The sequence below is a fragment of the Theileria parva genome (assembly GCF_000165365.1).
Source record: "Theileria parva strain Muguga chromosome 3 map unlocalized ctg_530, whole genome shotgun sequence".
In the NCBI taxonomy this organism is placed as follows: Eukaryota; Apicomplexa; class Aconoidasida; order Piroplasmida; family Theileriidae; genus Theileria; species Theileria parva.
Window position 1 is genome coordinate 628,019 of NW_876245.1, and position 21,070 is coordinate 649,088.

General features: G+C 36.3%; 7 protein-coding genes across 7 annotated transcripts; 4 read left to right on the forward strand and 3 right to left on the reverse strand.

Annotated features, from left to right (window-relative positions):
• Positions 1–89: 89 nt before the first annotated feature.
• TpMuguga_03g00304 (Arv1-like family protein) lies at positions 90–1,790 on the forward strand (the record flags this gene model as incomplete). The annotated part of the gene is made up of 4 exons (XM_758229.1): positions 90–327; positions 415–687; positions 720–866; positions 1,024–1,790. The coding sequence occupies 4 exons, from the start codon at positions 90–92 to the stop codon at positions 1,788–1,790; spliced, it is 1,425 nt and encodes a 474-aa protein (XP_763322.1).
• A 93-nt stretch (positions 1,791–1,883) lies between these two features.
• TpMuguga_03g00305 (uncharacterized protein) lies at positions 1,884–5,086 on the forward strand (the record flags this gene model as incomplete). Its single annotated transcript, XM_758230.1, has 4 exons — positions 1,884–2,075; positions 2,121–2,194; positions 2,320–2,669; positions 3,240–5,086. 4 exons carry the CDS (start codon positions 1,884–1,886, stop codon positions 5,084–5,086), a joined length of 2,463 nt encoding a protein of 820 aa, XP_763323.1.
• Positions 5,087–6,273: 1,187 nt separating this feature from the next.
• CYM (Eukaryotic aspartyl protease family protein) lies at positions 6,274–10,178 on the reverse strand. Its single transcript, XM_061305884.1, has 9 exons — positions 9,408–10,178; positions 8,747–9,037; positions 8,469–8,542; positions 8,067–8,187; positions 7,651–7,767; positions 7,031–7,393; positions 6,744–6,785; positions 6,533–6,715; positions 6,274–6,373 (listed from the first exon to the last, which is right to left on the reverse strand). The coding sequence occupies exons 1-9, from the start codon at positions 9,546–9,548 to the stop codon at positions 6,293–6,295; spliced, it is 1,413 nt and encodes a 470-aa protein (XP_061161766.1). The 5' UTR covers positions 9,549–10,178; the 3' UTR covers positions 6,274–6,292.
• TpMuguga_03g00308 (Elongation factor P domain protein) lies at positions 10,055–11,755 on the forward strand. Its single transcript, XM_758233.2, has 3 exons — positions 10,055–10,310; positions 10,405–11,499; positions 11,601–11,755. The coding sequence occupies exons 1-2, from the start codon at positions 10,253–10,255 to the stop codon at positions 11,472–11,474; spliced, it is 1,128 nt and encodes a 375-aa protein (XP_763326.1). The 5' UTR covers positions 10,055–10,252; the 3' UTR covers positions 11,475–11,499; positions 11,601–11,755.
• A 440-nt stretch (positions 11,756–12,195) lies between these two features.
• TpMuguga_03g00309 (putative methyltransferase family protein) lies at positions 12,196–13,769 on the reverse strand (the record flags this gene model as incomplete). Its single annotated transcript, XM_758234.2, has 7 exons — positions 12,222–12,335; positions 12,472–12,583; positions 12,698–12,804; positions 12,834–12,897; positions 13,218–13,268; positions 13,297–13,391; positions 13,420–13,587. 7 exons carry the CDS (start codon positions 13,585–13,587, stop codon positions 12,222–12,224), a joined length of 711 nt encoding a protein of 236 aa, XP_763327.1.
• A 29-nt stretch (positions 13,770–13,798) lies between these two features.
• Positions 13,799–15,250, reverse strand: TpMuguga_03g00310 (uncharacterized protein; the record flags this gene model as incomplete). Its single annotated transcript, XM_061305670.1, has 2 exons — positions 14,684–15,250; positions 13,799–14,351 (listed from the first exon to the last, which is right to left on the reverse strand). Exons 1-2 carry the CDS (start codon positions 14,989–14,991, stop codon positions 13,799–13,801), a joined length of 861 nt encoding a protein of 286 aa, XP_061161002.1. The 5' UTR covers positions 14,992–15,250.
• Positions 15,251–15,275: 25 nt separating this feature from the next.
• Smc3 (SMC proteins Flexible Hinge domain protein) lies at positions 15,276–21,001 on the forward strand (the record flags this gene model as incomplete). The annotated part of the gene is made up of 15 exons (XM_061305671.1): positions 15,304–15,391; positions 16,002–17,375; positions 17,767–18,251; positions 18,348–18,418; positions 18,564–18,645; positions 18,675–18,778; positions 18,824–18,913; positions 19,107–19,332; positions 19,363–19,392; positions 19,433–19,548; positions 19,878–20,001; positions 20,272–20,332; positions 20,363–20,436; positions 20,644–20,751; positions 20,781–20,879. The coding sequence occupies 15 exons, from the start codon at positions 15,304–15,306 to the stop codon at positions 20,877–20,879; spliced, it is 3,132 nt and encodes a 1,043-aa protein (XP_061161003.1).
• Between the last annotated feature and the right edge of the window lie 69 nt (positions 21,002–21,070).

Here is a 21,070-nt window from a genome sequence, read left to right on the forward strand (position 1 = left end):
TTAATAAAATTAATATTTTAATAAAATTAATAATTTGTGAAAATAAATAAAATTAATAATTTTGTGGAAATGGGTAATTAGTGTTTGTGATGGTGGTATGTGTGAATTGTGGTTTGGAGGTGTTGACGTTGTACCACGTGTACAACGAGGTTAACTACTGCCTTGCGACCTGCGAAAACTGCGGGGAAATCTGCGATAAATATGTCGAGTGGGAAATTCCACTCATCATCATCGATCTATTCCTCTTCAAAATTCAAGTCTACAGACACTTGATACATAATCACTCTCCTTCCCCTCCTCTCTCTCCCTCTCTCTCTCCTACTCACAGTACTGTACACAATAATACTCCCTCTCTCTCTCCCTCTCTCTCCCCCTCTCCCAATACTACTTATAATACTGTACACAGTAGTGTAGGAAGTAGTATGGGAGGAGTTAGGAGAGTGGGATTGAGGATAAGGAGTACGTTGGTGCGTGTGATGTTACTGTTGATATCGGCGACGATACTGGACAGTTACTCGATGTTAACGTCGTGTAACTACTTGACAAGCCCGCCGAACATCTGCTTTCCACAGTTCCAATCCTACAACCAGTCACTCCTCACACAAACCTCCAAGTTCTTCCGTACCCAAACTATCCACAATCGTATCTCCAATCGCATCTCCAATCGTAATTCCAACTTATCTCAAGGTATTTTCAACCTTTTCTCCAACGTGTCTCAGGTTTTACCAACCGTGTCTCAGGGTTTACCAACGTATTTGACAGTATTTATGAACCTACCTCAGGTTCTTCCAACGTATCTAAGGGTGCTTCCAGCCGTACCTCAGGTGTTTCAGGCGTATCTGAGGGTAAATCTGAAGGTACTGAGGGTATTTCCGTAGTTATTTTCTGAGTTATATTCTGAGCCGAATTTTTATCCATTTTATATATAAAAATTAATCAAACAAATAAATAATAAACTATTATTTTACCATATAAATAATAAATTATTATTTTACTATATGAATGATAAAATTGTGTAATCAGTGTTGGAGTTGGTGGAGAAGATGTCGAGTGCGATGATGTGTTATTCTCGGTTGAACATATTTAAGCGTGTGGGAATGAACGCCGAGTACTGTAACCGCACGTACAGCCGTGCCATGGAACTGTTCTTCCTCATTTTCCTGCAAAATCCGACACTCTGTTCCTGGAGTAAAAACCTCACCGCAGACTGCAAAGATATTACCGAACTCGGGATCATCTCACTCTCAATTCTCAGGGTTCTCTCTTACTGCCTTTATGTTATTATTTTTTACACAATTCTACGGAGATTCAAACTTATCACTCACAAACGGAGGATTAACAGGAAGAAACGGAGGATTAATGAAAAAGATGACAATTTGTGTGATAAAAAAATAAATGCCAAAGTTGATCGGGTTAGGAATTTACGAGGAAAATATCACACCAATTCTGCTGCTGAGAATGACAGTACAGTTACTCCACTGTCCACAGTGGAGACAACAGTGTCTACAGGATTAAAGGGAGTGTTGAATATGTTTTACGCGTTGTTGTTGAGTTTTCACATAAAATCTCTGGTGTTGATGATTAATGTTTGGTACCCTACGCACACGATTTTAATTGTCATTGAGCTGTACATTTACCTGAACCACATCGTGGAACTAAAGGCGATTTCTAACCTCTCACTCGGCGTTTCAGCCTTCATCGTCGTCACCGGCGCCCTTCTCAAAATCGCAATCTACTTCCTCTGGTTCCACATCATCAACACTCTCAACCTACACTATTTCTACTCATAATCTCTTAACACTATTTTTATTCTACACAATTTTACATTATTTATTGTGTAGTGTGTGAGGATTCCTGGTGAAATTGAATAATTTTATTTGAGGATGGTTTCGATTCGGTTTTTATACTTAAATTTTATCTATATTCCAAATTTAAATAAAACTCACCCGAGGTACGGATTCAATATTTTAATGTTCAGTAGGACCGTGACGCCGGTGAAGTTATTTCCGGAACTGACGCTCAAATTTAATAATTTCATCAACTCACTCAAATCCACTCCAAACCCGCAACATCACGTAAGAAATACGTAAACTTGTGTAATCTGATTAACTGTGTTCTAGGAGTTTGTAACTGATGTCCTGGACTTAATCGCAAAATCAACCAACCCAAATCTCAACTCCATACTCTCTCAACAGTATCTCAACCCTTTTCAACACTATTTTACTCATTTTAACACTATTTTATTCATTTTACCACTAGATTACTGCTTAATTACTCATTAAATTACCCTATTAATACTTTTAATATGATTGTGTGTAGTAACTTTGAGTACGAGGACAGGAAAAATGTGTTTAAATTATTAGTTGATAATTGGAATGGGAAGGGGATCCCATTAACCATAGACAAGCTTTTCTCTCTCAATAAAGTAATCAAGGGACTTGAATTAGACCCCCTCACAGTTTCCGAAATCCTAAACACTCCAACAAATGATGCAACAATTAGTAATACAAAGATGAATGTGAAAGTAAATGATGTAAAGAAGAATAATGTGAAGATGAGAAATGAGGATGTGGAGCGAATTTTATTGTTTAATGATTTGTTTGGTGCTCCAGACTTTATTAACTCTCTCACCATCTCACATCCAAACATCAACACTCTCAACACCAAAAGTATTATCCACACTATTTTATATAGTTAATACCTATATAGTTAACAGTATAGGTATAGTAGCTCCCTCTCGGGGTATACAATTCTGAGTATATAGTTAAAGTAGCTCACTCTCCCTTATATTATTAGCTCCCTCTGGGGGTATATAGTGGTTAAGAATAGTATAGTAATACTGTAAGAAGTGGGTTGAGGAGGCTCGAGGACCAGTCAATGGAGTAGACTGGTCCGAGAGCGAAATTTTTTTTCTTGCTGCTCTTTTTTCCTTGCAACCTCTCACACAGATTACTCTCCAATTTACTCCTTAATTACCCTAATTTAGTACTCATTTAGTTACTGTATTTAGTATTGTAATACAGTACTCCTAACTATACCCCGAGAGGGAGCTATCTTATATACCCCTAGAGGGAGCTACTTAACTAATACCCCTAGAGGGAGCTATCTTACTATCTAAGGGAGAGGGAGAGGGAGCTACTTGACTATAACAATTATACTGTTAACTAATACCCCTAGAGGGAGCTACTTAACTACATGGATACTTTACTATACAATTATATATAAATAGTAATTTGTAGAGAATCTATTGGGTCTGGAGTTTGAGCGTATGTTGGACTTTGACTTAAATGACTACTTGCTTGAGAATCCTCGTTATTTACCAGATTTAAAAGACGTCCCTTCCCTTGTAACTATTATGAAACAGCAGATTACTGAAATCTTTGGTGAGAATTCGAGTTTATTTCGTGACGTCACTGATCACGATTTGGTTTCACTGTCAATTTCCCTATCAGAGCTCATTTGGGAGTATAACTACTACAGGCACAGGGCGAAACCTAGGATTAGCACTGACGTGATGGAGTTACTAAGGGTTGACAAACCACTCTGTGACGACGTGTTTGCACAGCTTGTGGACTCCCGCATTAATGAAATTAAACTCATTAAAATTCCCAACATCGTTGACAAACCCGTCTACTCACACCCACTCAAAATCTTTCCCACTCTCTACCAACTTCAATTCCAACAATCTCTCAAAGATTTTAACCACTGGTTCCAACACTCCATAGATTCTCTACTCTCTGACAATGACACTCTGGGCACAGTAAACACAGAAGACGCGGTATGGAAATATCCAAGGGCTGTGGAGGAGATTGGAGGTGTTAGGCCGTATGTGAGGTTTATATCTGACGACCCTGGTGTTCCGCCGAGTGCTGGGAAGTTCCCGAGGAAATTCGTGCAAAGGGTTGAAGGGGACTTTGAGTACTTGACAGTGACGCCAGAGGACCGGAAAGAGTTTGACAAGGTCGAAGAGGACATGAAAATGTTCCAACACATGTCACAGGACGAACTCGCCAAACACTTCATCAGAAAATTCAAATCCGAATACCAATACGCCAAACGCATCAAATCCAGACTACACACACTCAAACTCCTCAATCCCAACAACTCCACACATCTTACCCACCAAATGTATAGTGAGTTTACCCAGCAAATGGGTAGTGAGTTGACTGGGGACACAAGTAATGATTTTACTGGGGACACAAGTAATGATTTTACTGGGGACACAAGTGTATCAGCTACCACGAGTAAACAATTGAAAACTCCGTTAGAATGTGTTAATGAGTTGAGTGATGTGTTGACGGGATTGAATTACCATTTGATGAATGTGCGGCACATGTCATGGCACTTGGAGTGTGCGGGGATTTTACCCGTGGAGTGTCTTTACAATATTAAGCAAATGGGTTGCACCATCACCAACCCCAAACCCAGGACACTCTTCTTCTTCAGCCACAACTTCCTCAAAGCATTCAACACAATCACACAGTTCACCACACACCACAGTAATTCCAGTGACACAGACGTAGTGTCCGGGAATCAAGTGTTTAAGACTGGTGGATTGAGTGAATCGATGAGGGATAGGGTGCGACTATTTTTTGAGGCGTACAATTCGAGTAAGAGTCGAATTCCTGTGGAGAATGACACTACGTCAATTTCCGACGACCCGGACTATAAATTGAACGATTCTGAGCTCTTGTCTGCGATGGTAAAGTCCGGTGCTGGGATGAGGATTTCGGGTGAATTGCCATTTGGCATGCGGTTGGAGAACATTGACCGTACGAACATGACACCGCAGCTGGCGCAGTCTTCCCTGTACCGCCTGACAATATCACAGCCAGACCCCAGCTACCGCTGTAAACAGTGCAACTACACCGTCTACGGACACTACATTAACCTCGCCAAGGGGAAAACTATTGTATGCTACGAGTTCGAACAGGTCAGAGATGACCCAGACTACAAGTGCAGGAACTGCGGGGCCACCAGAGATCACTTTGAAATTGTCTACAGAACCGCAGAACGACACTATGAACTGCCGCCGTACATTCACTTCCAACTCAATCCCAAGTTCAGAAATGTTAAAACTCCTTAGTTAAGGTTAGAAATGTTAAAACTCCTTAGTTAAGGTTAGAAATGTTAAAACTCCTTAGTTAAGGTTAGAAATGTTAAAACTCCTTAGTTAAGGTTAGAAATGTTAAAACTCCTTAGTTAAGGTTAGAAATGTTAAAACTCCTTAGTTAAGGTTAGAAATGTTAAAACTGTACCCAGGGTTAGAAATGTTAAAACTGTAGCTGAGGTTAGAGATTGAGTGGATTTAAATTGGTCACTTTGGGGTTTCTTTTAATGTTTAATTCAACATTACATCTCATATAGAGTTAATTTAGGCTTTAATATGTTTACTACAGTATTTACCATAGTATTTAGTAATAGTACAGTAGTATAGTAGTAGTATAGTATTGTGGTAGGTGTCTGGGTTAGGTGTCTGGGTTTAAGGGTAGTAAATTGGGTGTATAAAAAGTATATTACAGTATTGTTTAGAGGGATTAAGATGATGTTTACAGGGTTTTAATGTGGTATAGAGTAGTATAGAGGGGTTTAAAGTGTTTGTTAAGGTGTTGATTTAGTACTGTATTTACATACTACTATACATATACAGTATGTTATACATAGTATATAATATATAGTATAGTACTCTAGTAATAGTATAATATATAGTATAGTATATTATTTAAGAGTATACAGTATTATAAGTATATTAGTTAAGAGTATACATTATTATAAGTATATGGTATAGATATTCTAGTAATATAGGTGTAGTAGTACAGTATATTACAGTAGTATAGTAATTATAATAGATAAGATATTGTCTGTGGTTACTTGTCTGGGTTTAAATCATACTATTAGTATACTATACTACAGTGTATATACATAATATTATATAGTATAGTGTATATAGTATTATGTGTCTGGGTTTAAGAGTGTATAGTATTAGTACTATAGAACTGTACAGTATTTGTTTAATAGTAGTAACGTTTTAATATAGTATTAAATATAGTATAGTATAGGTATACAGTTATGGATATATAGTTAAGTAGCTCCCTCTAGGGGTATATAATTATGGATATATAGTTATTTAGCTCCCTCTCGGGGTATATAATTCTAGGTATATAGTTATTTAGCTCCCTCTTGGGGTATATTAGTTAAGGATTAAGTATATAGTTAATTTAGCTCCCTCTCGGGGTATAATATAGTATAGTAAAAGTTGTGGTATATGTATTGTGTATGATCTGGTGTGAGATTAGGTTTGGGTTGATTTTAAAGCTAATTCCTTGGCCAGCTTAGACACCTCCGGGCCCCTTTTAGCACGCGCCAGTCCCACCTACAACCCAATCAACATTATTCAAACCATGTTAACACATGGTATGGAATAGCTAAACACAGGAGTTAATAACTAAGCACAGTAGTGGATTGTGAATAACTGGAAAAATAGAGCCCCCGGGGGACAACAGGATCCGTTTGAGCAAGCACCGTAACGTACCATCGATGGTTTATAGTTTGAGTGTCTGAAGAGAGTGAAGTAAAACTGCATAAAAGTGTTAGAGCCGAGAACGTAGGCGTGTCCGAATTCGGAAGGAACGTCCAGTTGCATAAAGCCAGGAATACACTCGTCACCGTCCACGTAAATATACTCCTCAGCACCCAGTCTTATCTCCTCCCCGCCCTATCCAATTGTTACACACTACACTTACCAGAATGTATCTCAGTGTCATGTCCTCTCCTCTCTTACATCCCTATAATATTATTATGGGTAATTATTTGGTCAAAATTATGTAAATTTAATTAAAAATTTATGGATTTTGGAAATAAATGCAAAAGTTGATCGGGCTACGAATTGGAGAGGAAAATTTCCTCCACATTGCTGCTTCAACCACTTATTTACCAAAAAATAATTGTAAAAAGTAAAATAAATAATAAAAAGGTTGCAAAATGGTAATTAGTGGGGTAGTATAACTACTATAACTACTAGTATGAATACTTGTTGTATTAATGTTGTGAAGGTGTGGAATTCGGCGCTTGGAACGCTGTTGAGTGATGTTCCGGAGTCGAAGATGACGTAGCTGGGTTGATTGCAGCAGATTTTAGTATTGCCGAGGTAAATGGCATCGAGTGCGACTTCCCAGTAATGTTCCCTCACTACTGGGAACATTTTCAGCTCTCCCTCATAGAAACGCGGATCCGCACCGCCAAACATAAGCAAAGCATCTTCGCCCCCAATGTAAAATGCAAACTCATTTTCACTCAGTCTGTTAAGGGAAAAAATATTCTCAAGCACCGAAGGACCGGAAATACTCGACATCTCCGCAAACGCCAAACCAACTATACCCTCAAAGTTTATCTTCTACACAATAATTAGATTGACTATGTGAATTTGTGAAATATGTGAATTTTAGTTAACTACGTGAATGTGAATGGAGAGAAATTAGTCTCCATTTCTGCTGCAGTAACTACACATTAACCAAAAAATAATTACAAAAGTAAAATAAATACCAATAGGTTGCAAATTGTGTAAATAATGGGGATGCGTAACTTAATGGGTGGTAAAGAATGAGTGAATAAGTAGTAACTACATAAGTTAGTGCAAGCACCGTAACGTACTTGAAAAACGTTGGAATCGGATTCTAAATCAACGAGAGCAAAATTCTGTTCAAATGACATGTCACCAACAGTAATCACATCACTCGCAGGCCTACCCTCAATCTCACCCGTTCCAAACTACAACACACTTTTATCAACTCTTAACTATGTAATCTTAACTATATACCCCTAGAGGGAGCTATCTTACTATAGTTAACTATATACCCCTAGAGGGAGCTATCTTACTATAGTTAACTATATACCCCTAGAGGGAGCTATCTTACTACCTAATTATATACCCCCAGAGGGAGCTATCTTATTATATACCCCTAGAGGGAGCTAATTAACTATGCTTAAATATATACCCCTAGAGGGAGCTAATAATATAAGGGTAGAGGGAGCTAATTAACTATACTTAACTATTAAGGGGTGTATACTTTGATATGTATTTTTTTGGGGTTTGTGAGTCGTTTGAATGTGTTTGAGAGTTTGGGGTTAAATCTCTTAACTTTCTTACAGGTTTCAGATTCACACGTTGTTCCAACAACCCACACATTTCTACACATTTTGTCAACTTTTTAACTAGTGTTAACTAGTGTTGAGTAGGTTAATTTAACTAGTGTTAAGTAGGTAAATTTAACTAGTGTTAAGTAGGTTAATTTAACTAGTGTTAAGTAGGTAAATTTAACTAGTGTTGAGTAGGTTAATTTGGAGAGAAATTAATCTCCATTTCTGCTGCTGTAACCACTTATTTATGAAATTTAATTAGTAAAATAAAAATAAATACCAAAAAGGTTGCAAAATGGTAAATATCTGGGGTAGGATAATTAAGTTATTACGTGCTCCCGGTATCGAAAATGGGATGTAGTATTTGAGGAGGCGTACCAACACTTATCGTACCAACATACAAACTCTAATCATTATCATATAATTAATTGTCAAAAATAGAAATTTGAATAGTAAATAGTTGAATAAAATACGAAAATTGATCGGGCTACGATTGGCGAGGAAAATTTCCTCCACAATTGCTGCACCAACCACTTATTTACCAAATTTTAATTAAAAAAGTAAAATAAATATCAAAAAGGTTGCAAAAAGGTAAATAATGGGGGCTTACATCTTTGATTTGTTGTAGTGGAACATACTCATAACCCTTAAGAATATTCATATTCCTATTAAACTTTCTTCTCACACTATGTTGTGTTTGAGAATTTGTGAGAGTATTTGTGAGATCATTTGTGTGAGTATTTGTGTGAGGATTTGTGATGGTATGGCCTAGAGATCCGAAGGGTCCTTGGGATCTGAGAACAAATGAAATTTTCCCGTTCTTAAAGTTTTTCTGATTCTCACGGGCCAGTTCTATCACTGACACTCGTTCCTTTTCATATCTCCTCAAACCAATTGTCATCTATAATTGCGTTACGGCGTTAAGTACAACGATAACTAATTACCAAACATATTAACCATATTAACTATCTTAACTATCTTAACTATATTAACTTAACTATATTAACTATATACCCCGAGAGGGAGCTAATAATATAAGGGATAGGGAGCTAATTTACTATATACCCCGAGAGGGAGCTAGTTTACTATAGTTAATTATATACCCCGAGAGGGAGCTAATTTACTAATACCCCAAGAGGGAGCTACTTAACTATATACTTAGAATTATATACCCCGAGAGGGAGCTAAATAAATATATACCCCAAGAGGGAGCTACTTAACTATATAACTGGTGTAACCCAGTAGTGTATAACTGAGTAAGAGTGAGTTACCTGGGGTTGATTGCCTTCGTGAAGGCACGACTTGCAATGTTTTGTTGACCAGTTACAGTCGTTACAACTCTTTAACTGCGATCCGTACACCACACTCACACACCATATCACACACAATATCACACACCCCCTCCAATCCATCAAATCCAACTCTATCACTATTACTATACTATTACTATTGTTATATTATTACTATACTATTACTATTATTATTGTTAATAATGTTGGAAGATTGGAGAGAGATTTGGGATTGGATTAAAAGTGACTGCAGATTTGAATCATTGGTCGACAGAATTAATTTAAATCCATTAAGAAATTAATTTTTATTTTTACAAAATTTGATACCATTGACAGTTTGATACCGCTGACAGTTTGAAACCTATAACAATTTGAAACCATTGAAAGTTTGATGTCGTACAGAGTAAAGATAATTTAAAAAATTCCGGGGCTAAAAAAATTTCCGAGATTAAAAAAAATAATTTAAAGGGTAATAAATTGAAAAAATCAGTTTTTAAGCCGAAATTTTACGAATTTCGGCATAAAAGCACCTGCAAGCAGCGTAACAAACAACAGCCCAAACGCCCTAAACACAAACCCAAACTCCACCAAATCAACTCTACTCATCCCACAGACACTCATCAAATCACTTTCTATCACCTTTTAACACTTTTTAACACTATTTATCATAAATTAACTTTAAAAATATTATTTCAAATTCATTAAAAATATTAAAATTAAAATATTAAAATTAAAATAATTTAAATAATTTGTGTATTTTTTATGTTTTGTGTGAGGATTCCGGGGTTAGATTCCTGTTACACACCACACCTGAGCTGTTAGTAATAATGAAAAATGGCGCAATTTTACTCTCTCTAATCCTCCCTCTCCTCCAATCCGTCTCATGTAACCTTTTACACAATTTTTACACTTTTTTACACTTTTTTACACAATTTTTACACTTAATTTATCATTTTAATCAGAATTTATTATGTTTTAGGTTATGTTATTTCGGATTCTTTAAAGTCTTTCCATCCTCTCCATCACCCCCTCAATACCAATACTAACCTAAGTAAACTTAATACTGTAGTAAATACTGTAGGGAGTGTTGTGGAGAGAGAGGTTGAAAGTGTTGGAGTAACGGTTCCCGTGACACCTGACACCGTAACCCCTGACACCGTAACGGAACCCCCTGACACCCTAACGGAACCCCGTAAATTGAGTACTTATGAGAGAAAACGGATAATGCATAAGATCTTGCATGAGCGGAATAAGAAGTTGATATCAGACTTGATATCCAAGTGTGACCCTGCGGACTTAATACCGTACCGCAGCAAATCCAGGCCTAAATCTCGTACTCCCAGGACTAGTCAGGTCACACCCTCCGTTACGGACGACACGGAGTTTGAGGACTCTGTAATCACATTTGACGACGTGGAGCCGACGCAGATAAACCACGTGAAGTCTGGCAGTTACGTGTTTTACAAGGGTGAGGTGTACACGGTAGTCTCAATCCAGCACATAGCCCAGGCCCGCACTAAAGGACATTATAAAGTTAAAATGCATCTCCTACACACTAATAAAGAAAACTCATTCTCATTCCCAGACGCGTCCAAACTCACAGTCGTCGTACCAAACAAAGTCAACTGCACTTACTCACACTTTGATCTCAACTCCAATCTACACATCTTTCACATTATTCACAACGTTGACAGTGGTAATTCTCTTCATTCGGTTAGTCCAGGTGTTACAGGTGATAACTCGGGTAAATATGATAATTCCTGTGTGACAGGATCAGTAGTGGGAGTGAATAGAAGTTTGAACATTCCTGCGTTAAAATATTTGAAGCCGGGGTTAAAGGTGAGTATAAGTCGTTGGAAGGATAAGATATTGAGCGTTTACATACCCTTCCACATAGAGTACAAAGTGGTTAAAATTAACACTGGGAACTACGCAGCTACTTTGGATAACGGACTAGTAGTCCTAGTGCCAACGTACATTAAAGTCAACGATCACATTGAAATCACCACCAAGGCCGGGGAGTTTCTCAGAAGAACCAAAATCGCATAATCTCATCTCTATACTATTCTCTATAGTATGTAATATTGTATAGTATTCTCTATACTATTTTCTCCTTAGTATGTAATATTGTATAGTATGTAATATTCTATAGTATAGTAGTTAATGGTAGTATAGAATGAGGGCATGCTGTTGGAGTTTATTGTACTATTTAGTTTACTAGGTGATGTTTTATGTGTTTAATTAGGGCTGGATAGGGCAATACAGGGGGAATAATACTTAATTACTGTATTATATTACTCCAGGACTAGTATACTATACCTTAAACCCAGACATGTAATACTATACTATATATACTATACCTAATATATTATATACTATGTATTATATACTATGTATAATATATGTATGTGTATAGTAGTAGGAGTATATTTGTAGTACTATGGTATAGTAATATAACACCAAACTAACACTTAATAAATCATAATTAAACCTTATTTACACCTTAATTATAGATTAAATTACGTGGTTAACTTTTTAAAATGCTATTATGAGTAAGTTGACTATGGGTGGGTACTGGAATTAACTACCTGTAATGTGTCCCAAATTACTTAATCTACTACTATATATACTATACTATACATACTATACTATATATACTATATATAGTATATATTATACATAGTATATTATACAGTATTACAGATATTATGTAGTATTACGTAGTAAGTTAAGTGTCTGGGTTTGGTTATATTCCAAGTGATATAAGAATAAAGTAGAATAGTATATTAATGTGTATTAGCGTTGTTTGTATAGGCACGGTGTTAGCAAGTGATTATACTGCAGTAACTTGTCCTCTTTTATCTCCTTCCTATCCTCCAACACAAACTCAAACCACACAAAATAGTCACCCTAATCCATACTCACACTATACTACACTATACTACACTATACTACACTATACTATACTGTAGATAACAGTGGATAACAGTGGATAACAGTGGATAACAGTGGATAACAGTGGATAACAGTGGATAACAGTGGATACGGTAGTGTTGTGATTGGAACTGTGTAATGCGTAACCGAAAGAAGTAATGAAGTTAATGAATTCTTTAGGGTTTGATATGCGACTTGTAACCTCAACTATCTTCAATCTTCCCCTAATCCCATTATAACCCACATACTCCACGTATAGTAGTAACTAATAGTACAATAACTAATACTGTAGTAACATAAATAGTGAAGTAATAACTAATAGTAGGAATTGAGTTAACTTAATTTTGGTGGTTCTTGTGGCTTCGAGGATGAATAAGGGCCAGTCAGTGCCCATGAGGCTGAGACAGAATATTACAACGTCTAACACTCCAGTCTCCAGTGGGACCTAAACCAACTAATTTATGTGTAATTTACCCTTTTAATATTACACGCAGTCACATGCTCATTTGTAGCCACCAAATCATACGAATACACTTTCCTACTAACAACAATTCAGGCATGTTATACTCAACTGTTATATAGTTTGATCAATTTGATGAAAAAATAATTGTAAATTTCACGATTTTGGAAATAAATGCAAAAGTTGATCGGGCTACGAATTACCGAGGAAATTTTCCTCAATTTCTGCTGCTTCAACCACTTATTTACCAAAAAATAATTGTAAATTGTAAAATAAATACCAAAAAGGTTGCAAATTAGTAAATAATGGGGATGCGTAAAACTGTATAACTAGTATAGATATGAGGAAGTAGGACCCCGTAGGGAAAAGAGAGTCCGATTGGTGTGGGTAAAAAATACTTTGTGAAAGTTTTAGCGATAAGTGCGTCACCGCATCCGAAATCGCCGATACTAAAATATATCAACTGTGTGAAAATACTTAACAAGTTCTTGACGTTGTTTGAGCCATTGAATTACTTTATCTACGGGGTTGTAAGGCCAAGTTAGCACTTGATTTCGATATCCTTCGTGGTACTATTGACATATTAACAATTTTACCTACCGCAGAGTATAGCTTGGGGTCACTGTTGAACATTGTAAAGCTAATGTCACTCTTACACTTGTATAACTTCTCATTTATACAACGGAATCTACTCCCAGACAACCTACTCCTTATCTCCTCCAATCCCCTCTTTCCCATTCTTCTCACTCTTTTACCCTTTTTTCCCATTCTTACTCATTTTTCCCATTCTTACTCATTTTTTAACATTTTTACCCTTTTTTCACTTTTTTAACTTTTTACTCATTTTTACCCTTTTTTACATTTTAAATATTTTAAATATTTTACACAATTTTCTAAAAATTATAAAAAATTATAAAAATAAAAAATACTAAAAATATTAATAAATGTGTAAAAAATATTAATAGTGTAAAATTATTAATTAGGAGCTAATTTTGCACTTGTGAAAGTTGCAGTCTTCGGGTACGCCACCGTTTGTGATATGTTCCAAGTCTAACTTTTCTAATCTATTGTAGAACTCAGACTTGGCGATGTTTTCCCAGTGGTTGTTTAGCTTTGTGAAGAATTTGAACCCTATGAATTCGTTTGTGCAGATGAAGGCCTGGAGTAGTTCGTACTCGTCGTTTCTGAGGTAAATGACGCAGTCTGCGCAGTAGTCCTCGTTCAACGGCGCTCTCCAAATAACCTCCGAGCCCTGGACGATTTTAATCAAGTGGTACGGGTAATTTGTCGTAAACGTAATAAAGTCCGCACCCCCAGTGTTTCTCCTCTTCACCGTCACCTTCTCACGGTTCGGGTTAGAAATGTCAATTAATATGTGATTCTCACTGGGAACTCTCAGTCTCAACTCTCTCAACACGGAGTTAAAGTCGGATTCTGACACGTGTAGCCACGTGTCATCCTTTACACTGTGGAGCTTACTATAGCCCTCAGAACTCTTTATCTTCATTATCAACATTACCATTTCTTCAAATCTATAATTTCTATGAGTGTCAGTTGATAGGCTGGGATTTAGAAATGTGTAATCTGCAATGGAGTTGTTATTTTCACAATTTGTTCAAATTTACAAAAAATAATTAAAAATAATTAAGAATTGGGGTTAAAAAAAATAAATGCCAAAATTGATCGGGTTACGAGAAATAAATTTTCTCCGTAAGTCATTTCTGCTGCAGTAACTACACATTTACCAAATTTTAATTCCAAATTAAAAATAAAATACCAAAAGGTTGCAAAAAGATAAATAATGGGGATGGGTAAATAAGTGATGAGTAGTTAAGAATATGGCTAAAATAAAAAATGTGAATACTTGAGGATGAGAATGTATGTACAGGATTCTTTGAGGGTTTGTGTTTCCCAGAGAGTGAAGTTGTGGTCTGTGACTTTTCTAATTGTGATATCTTGGTAGGGGATCATGCTTGCGGTTGAGGTGAATGTGGCTTTAAACTCGCTCATCATCACGAAATCGCCGCTTTTATCGTTGATGTCATACGTCACGTCCTCACACATTATTTTACCTTTAATTAATATTACTAATACTAATTTTATTATCAAATGTGTTGGCATATTTTTTACTAATAATTTCCCAGCCTTCCATGCCCATGGGGAGCACTTCATATCCTACACCAACCTTCCACATCAATCTACACAATATCTCCACTTATTCCCACATATTTTACTCTGTCATATCTTATATTACTCTGTTATATCTTGTATTAATCAGTTATATCTTGATTAATTGTGGTTAGTGTGGTATTTGTGACATGGGTAAGTTAGGTCCCCTTTAGATATTAGCGTTAACATTTTCCCTTTATAAAAATTTACAAGCAATATATTTAATTTTAAAGGGTTAATATTTTACGAGTGGGAATAAAAGATTTGTGATGTTGTGTCGTACCACATAATTTGAAATAATTAAAATATTTTCCGATGTATATCAAATTAATTCGTTTAAAGAATTTTAGGACCTATAAAGATTTAACCTTGTTCTCACTCTCACCCAATTACAACGCCATCGGTATTTCCAACACTTACACATTTCACCCTTAATTAGCACTTAATTTACTCGTTTTAAGAATATTTTAGCCTTATTTTAGGGATAATTTTACTCATTTTTAACCTAATTAGCACTTAATTTTACTCATTTTTAACCTAATTAGCACTTAATTGTACTAATTTTAGTCATATTTTACTTCCAAATTTACTCATTTTGGGCCTTAATTAGGCTTAATTTTAGCTATTTATGTGTTATTTTAGGCCTTAATTAGGCTTAATTTTATCTATTTTTACCCTCATTTAAGCTAATTTTAGTCATAATTTTGGCTCTAATTTGGCTTATTTCAGTCTTAATTTACCCTTATTTTAGCCCTTAATTCCCTTTATTTTAGTCTTAAAATAGTCATTTTTACCCCTAAATTTACTTATTTTACCCTTATTTCCCTCTTAATTAGTGTTATTTTAGCCTATTTTAGTCCTATTTTGACCCTTAATTAGTGTTATTTTACGCTTATTTTGGCCTTAATTACCCCTTAATTATTGTTATTTTACTCCTTAATTAGTCATATTTTGGCCCTTAATTAGCTTATTTTACCCCTAATTAACTCAACTGCGTGTAATTATTGTTGTAGTTGGTCTGAATGGTTCTGGTAAGAGTAATGTGTTGTTGGCTGTGAGTTTTGTTTTGGGTGACAGTGTGCCTGGGTTTACCAGGTCAGATTACCTTTTCAAGGGCGACCAGAGCTCCACCTCGCCCGATTTTTCCGCTTTCGCAGAACTTATCCTCGACATCTCCGATCTAAATGTTAATACTTTACAATCTGTCGATCTTCAGGGGACTGAACTTAGCCTCCAACGTGTCATCACAGAGTCCACCGACACTTTTTTAATCAATGGAACACAAGTCAAATTCAAAGATTATAAACATTTCTTACACTCCATAGGGCTGTCCCCATACTCTTCTAGTTCCCCCAACTCTTCTAGTTCCCTAGGTTCATATGTGTTTTACAGTGTTTTACAAGATTCTGTGACTAAATTGGTATCGTATAGTGCGGAGGAACGGCTGCGGTTATTCCGTGACGCTATTGGGCATAACACTTTCAGTCACCGTGTGACCGAGTGTGTTAAACTATTAACTGAGACTGAAAATGTGTTAGAGGAGGTGGAGACGGGATTTTCCAAGTTGAAGCGAAAGCTGAGTGCGTTACAGTTGGAAAGTGACAGGCACAGTAATTGGAAACAGCTGGACACCAGGCGGAAAGTGCTAGAGTCAAACTTACTCCAGCTGAAACTCAACGAAATGACACAAAAACTCGAAAAGTCACACCAACTCCATGACGAAACACGGGATAAAATTGTACTAATAGAGGGTAAAATTGTGCTCATAGAGGGTAAAATTGGGGAAATCAGCGCTAGTCTATGTGAGCCTACTGAGGAAACGAATTTACAACAACTACAACAGAGAATTGGTGAGTCAATTGTGGAATTAAATGACTTGGAGAGTGAGAGAATTAAGCTAACGGAGGTGAACGCAGTGCTCTCGTTGGAACTCTCGGAGTTGGAGTCGGAGCTCCTTCGTACCGGTGACAAGTTAACAGAAACCACTTTACGTATGGGTAATATGAACTTAGAATTGGACAACACAGTTAAAGTCTTACAAGAGCAGCTAAAGTATAACCAGCAGCAGCTTAAAGAACATGAAATCACTATGAACAGGTTGGACAAATTACTCCACCAATGCGCTGGGGATATCAATTCTGTATTGTGTGAGATGGAGAAATGTGAATCTGACAAGAATATTCAGATGCAGGAGTATGAGTTAAGTACGCAGGAGATGGAAAGGATAACAGAATCAAAACGTGTGAAACAGCGTGAGTTATCAGTGGAGCTGGGGAAATTAGCAAAGCTAAAGGTAAACTTACAAAGAGCACAGGAAACATTCAAGACTACATCACACACAAATTATCACACACTAAACATACTACAACAGTTTCTACAAACTCAAGGTATCAAACTAATTAACTAATACCCTAATTGTATACCCCGAGAGGGAGCTACTTTATTTATACCCCAAGAGGGAGCTAAATTACTATCTAGGGAGAGGGAGCTAATTAACTATATAATCTTAACTATATACTTAGAATTATATACCCCTAGAGGGAGCTACTTTACTATAGTTAATTATATACCCCTAAGGGGAGCTAATTATTTATACCCCTAGAGGGAGCTACTTTACTATAGTTAATTATATACCCCTAAGGGGAGCTAATTATTTATACCCCTAGAGGGAGCTACTTTACTATAGTTAATTATATACCCATAAGGGGAGCTATCTTAATCTATACCCCTAGAGGGAGCTACTTAGCTATACCTTAACTTAATATAATTCTACTGTAGAATCTGTGGCATATGTGGGAGTGTTGATAGACATGATAGAGATCAGGTCAGAGTACAGGATAGCGGTGGAGCAAGTTCTGGGCTCAAGGCTATTTACAATAATTGTCTCCACAATGGACACTGCCAAAAAGCTCATCAACTACATCCAACAACACAATCCCACACACAACATACAAATCATCTCTCTCGACCTAATTCACCCTGTCAACAGTGTTAATGGAGTTAATAATGTTAATAGTGTTAATGGAGTTAATAATGTTAATAGTGTTAATGGAGTTAATAATGTTAATAGTGTTAATGGAGTTGAAGTTAGTGAGGATCGGGGGGAAAGAGTGGTTAAGATGTTGAATTGTGTTGAGTGTGGCGAGGAGTTGCGTGGCGTTTTGCGGATGCTACTGAAGGATTTTAACCTTGTTCCAGACTCCAAAACGGCACTTAAACTACTATCACACAATAAAAATTCCGTTACGCCAACCGGGGAAATTGTGCCTACTCACCTCCTACACAGTTACTTATTTACTCATTTACTTAATTACTTAATTACATAATAACATTAGTTAGTTTGGATGATAAGTTTGTAGTATTATGGCAATGGTATAGTGACTGGTGGATATGTTAATTTATCAAGTTCAATTCTTACAAATTATTACAAGTGCGTTACGGGGCTTGCTACCCTCACAAATCTTTACTTATGACTTATTTACCCCGGGACTCTTCTAATTTACTTATTTACCCCGGGACTCTTCTTATTTACTTATTTACTCCTTGACTCTTCTTATTTACTGATGAATGTGTAGAATGAAGAGTATGGAGGAGGAGTACAATGCTATAGAGTCTAGGATTACTGAGTTGAACTCAGAACTGGAAACTATTAACAGGGTAAACACTGTAGAATAATATTACTCCAGGGGTTAGAGGAGGCCAGGGTGAAATATTCTTTGAATAAACAAAATCTCAACAACACAACGGAGCAGTTCAACTCTCTCAACATCACTCTCAATAATCTGAAACTGTAACTCTTAGTTATTTACTCTGGAACAACCCTGACAATGTGTAGAAATGAGGAAATGCTAAGGATGAAGTTGAACAGTAACAAATCCAACCAATACAAACAACAAATCCAACACATCAACAATAAACTCACAAAGTACTTCTTACACACACTAATAGTATTTTACACACTTTTACACACTTTTACACACTTTACACATTTACACACTAACGTGTCTTATTTCGACACTAACGTGTCTTTTTTTACACATTCTTACACACTAATTTACCTATTTTACACACTTACACACATTTACACATTTTACACACTTCAATAGAAATATATTTAGGAGAAAGAGTGAGAGGATGGATGAGAGTCGTATGATGGAGTTGAGGTTGGAGAGATCAGGTTTACAGGAGCTTAAGGAGGAGTTGGAGGAAAAGTTAGCCTCGCTGACACTGAGGAAAAGTGATTTATCCAACAATATCCTCAGGAACACACAACTGATCACACAATATGACACACAAATTTCTGATCTCAAACACGCTCTCAAATCACTCCAATCCACACAAAACGTAATTTTCACACTAATAACATTGTTTTAGATGACAGAACAACTTAACTCCAATCACAATGTAACAAAATACCTCGATAAATAATAGTATTGTTAATTAGGAGGAGGAGCTGATGGAGCGTATGAGGCTGGAGAATGAGTTGAAGCAGTTACAAAACCAGCTAAAGGAAGAAAATAATAAAATATCCTCAATCAATCATTTTATCAATTCAATTGTGTATCCGTTACGGGGCTTGTACTAACTTAGTTATTTATTACTTATTTAGCTCTCTTTGGGTCTCTTTTTACCCGAGGACTTAGTTATTACTTAGCTCCCTCTCCCCTTATATTATTAGCTCTCTCTCCCCTTATATTATTAGCTCTCTCTCCCCTTATATTATTAGCTCTCTCTCCCCTTATATTATTAGCTCTCTCTTGGGATATATAGTTAAGTATAGTTAAGTAGCTCCCTCTAGGGGTATATCTAAGAGTATGTAGTTAAATAGCTCCCTCTTGGGGTATATAGTTAGATATTTCATATACTTAGTTGGATATTGATATGTTTAGAATTGGTATGAATGAGTATAAGAATGAGTTGGGTTGTGTGGATGTGAGTGTGAGGGAGCAGATGTTGAATAATTTCATCACTCAACGTGACGTCATTCTCGATCAATTGTCCAAAATTCATCAGGTACTGCGTTACGGGGCTTGTACTAACTTAGTTATTTATTACTTATTTAGCTCCCTCTGGGTCCCTTTTACCCCTGAGGACTTATTTATTACTTAGCTCCCTATCCCCTTACATTATTAGCTCCCTCTCCCCTTATATTATTAGCTCCCTCTAGGGGTATATAGTATAAGTATCTCCCTCTCCCTAGATAGTAAGATAGCTCCCTCTCGGGGTACATAGTTATTTCATATACTTAATATTATAATTATGTATTAAGAGTGTAATGTGTAGGAATGTGACGGTATGGAGTACATGAGTAAGATCAACGTGAAGGAGTACGAAACCCTCAACGGTATGACAACTCAGTTTAATCATTCTTCAGCCGAGTTTAAACTCCTCGAACAACGAAAAAACCACATCCTCACCTCCAAACAACAAATTCTACAATCCATCCACGTAATCCAATAAAATACTATAGTTATTTTAAATAGTGTAAATAAGTGTGTAAATATTGTAAATAAGACACGTTAGTGTCGAAATAAGACACGTTAGTGTGTAAGAATGTGTAAAAAATGTGTAAAATACCGTAAAAAGTGTGTAAAATGTGTAAAATGTGTAAAAAATGTGTAAAATACTGTAAAAGATGTGTAAAAATTTGATCAGATGTTGAGTCGTGACAAGGATAGAAATTTGGTTGATTTGTTGGCGAGGATGAATAGTTATTTACTGGAGATTTTCAGGCACTTTGTTCCAAACGGATCCATCAAACTTGTATTTTAATATTTTTATTTATTCTTCAGGTGTTAAGGAATTCTGGTATCCGTTACGGGGCTTGCTACCGCTCACAACTTACTCCTGGGGGTTCTAGTTCTCCCTACCAGGACACTATCTCCCACTAATTACACATTTATTAGTTACAACTTATGTATTATTAGACACGGAAGAGCACACCGGTCTGGACATTAAAGTCTCATTCAACAAATCACACGAAACACTCCTCAATCTACTCTCAGGCACCACACTACACAGTTCACACATTACTACTCACTTCACACATAATTACACATTTCTCACATAATTATTTATTACT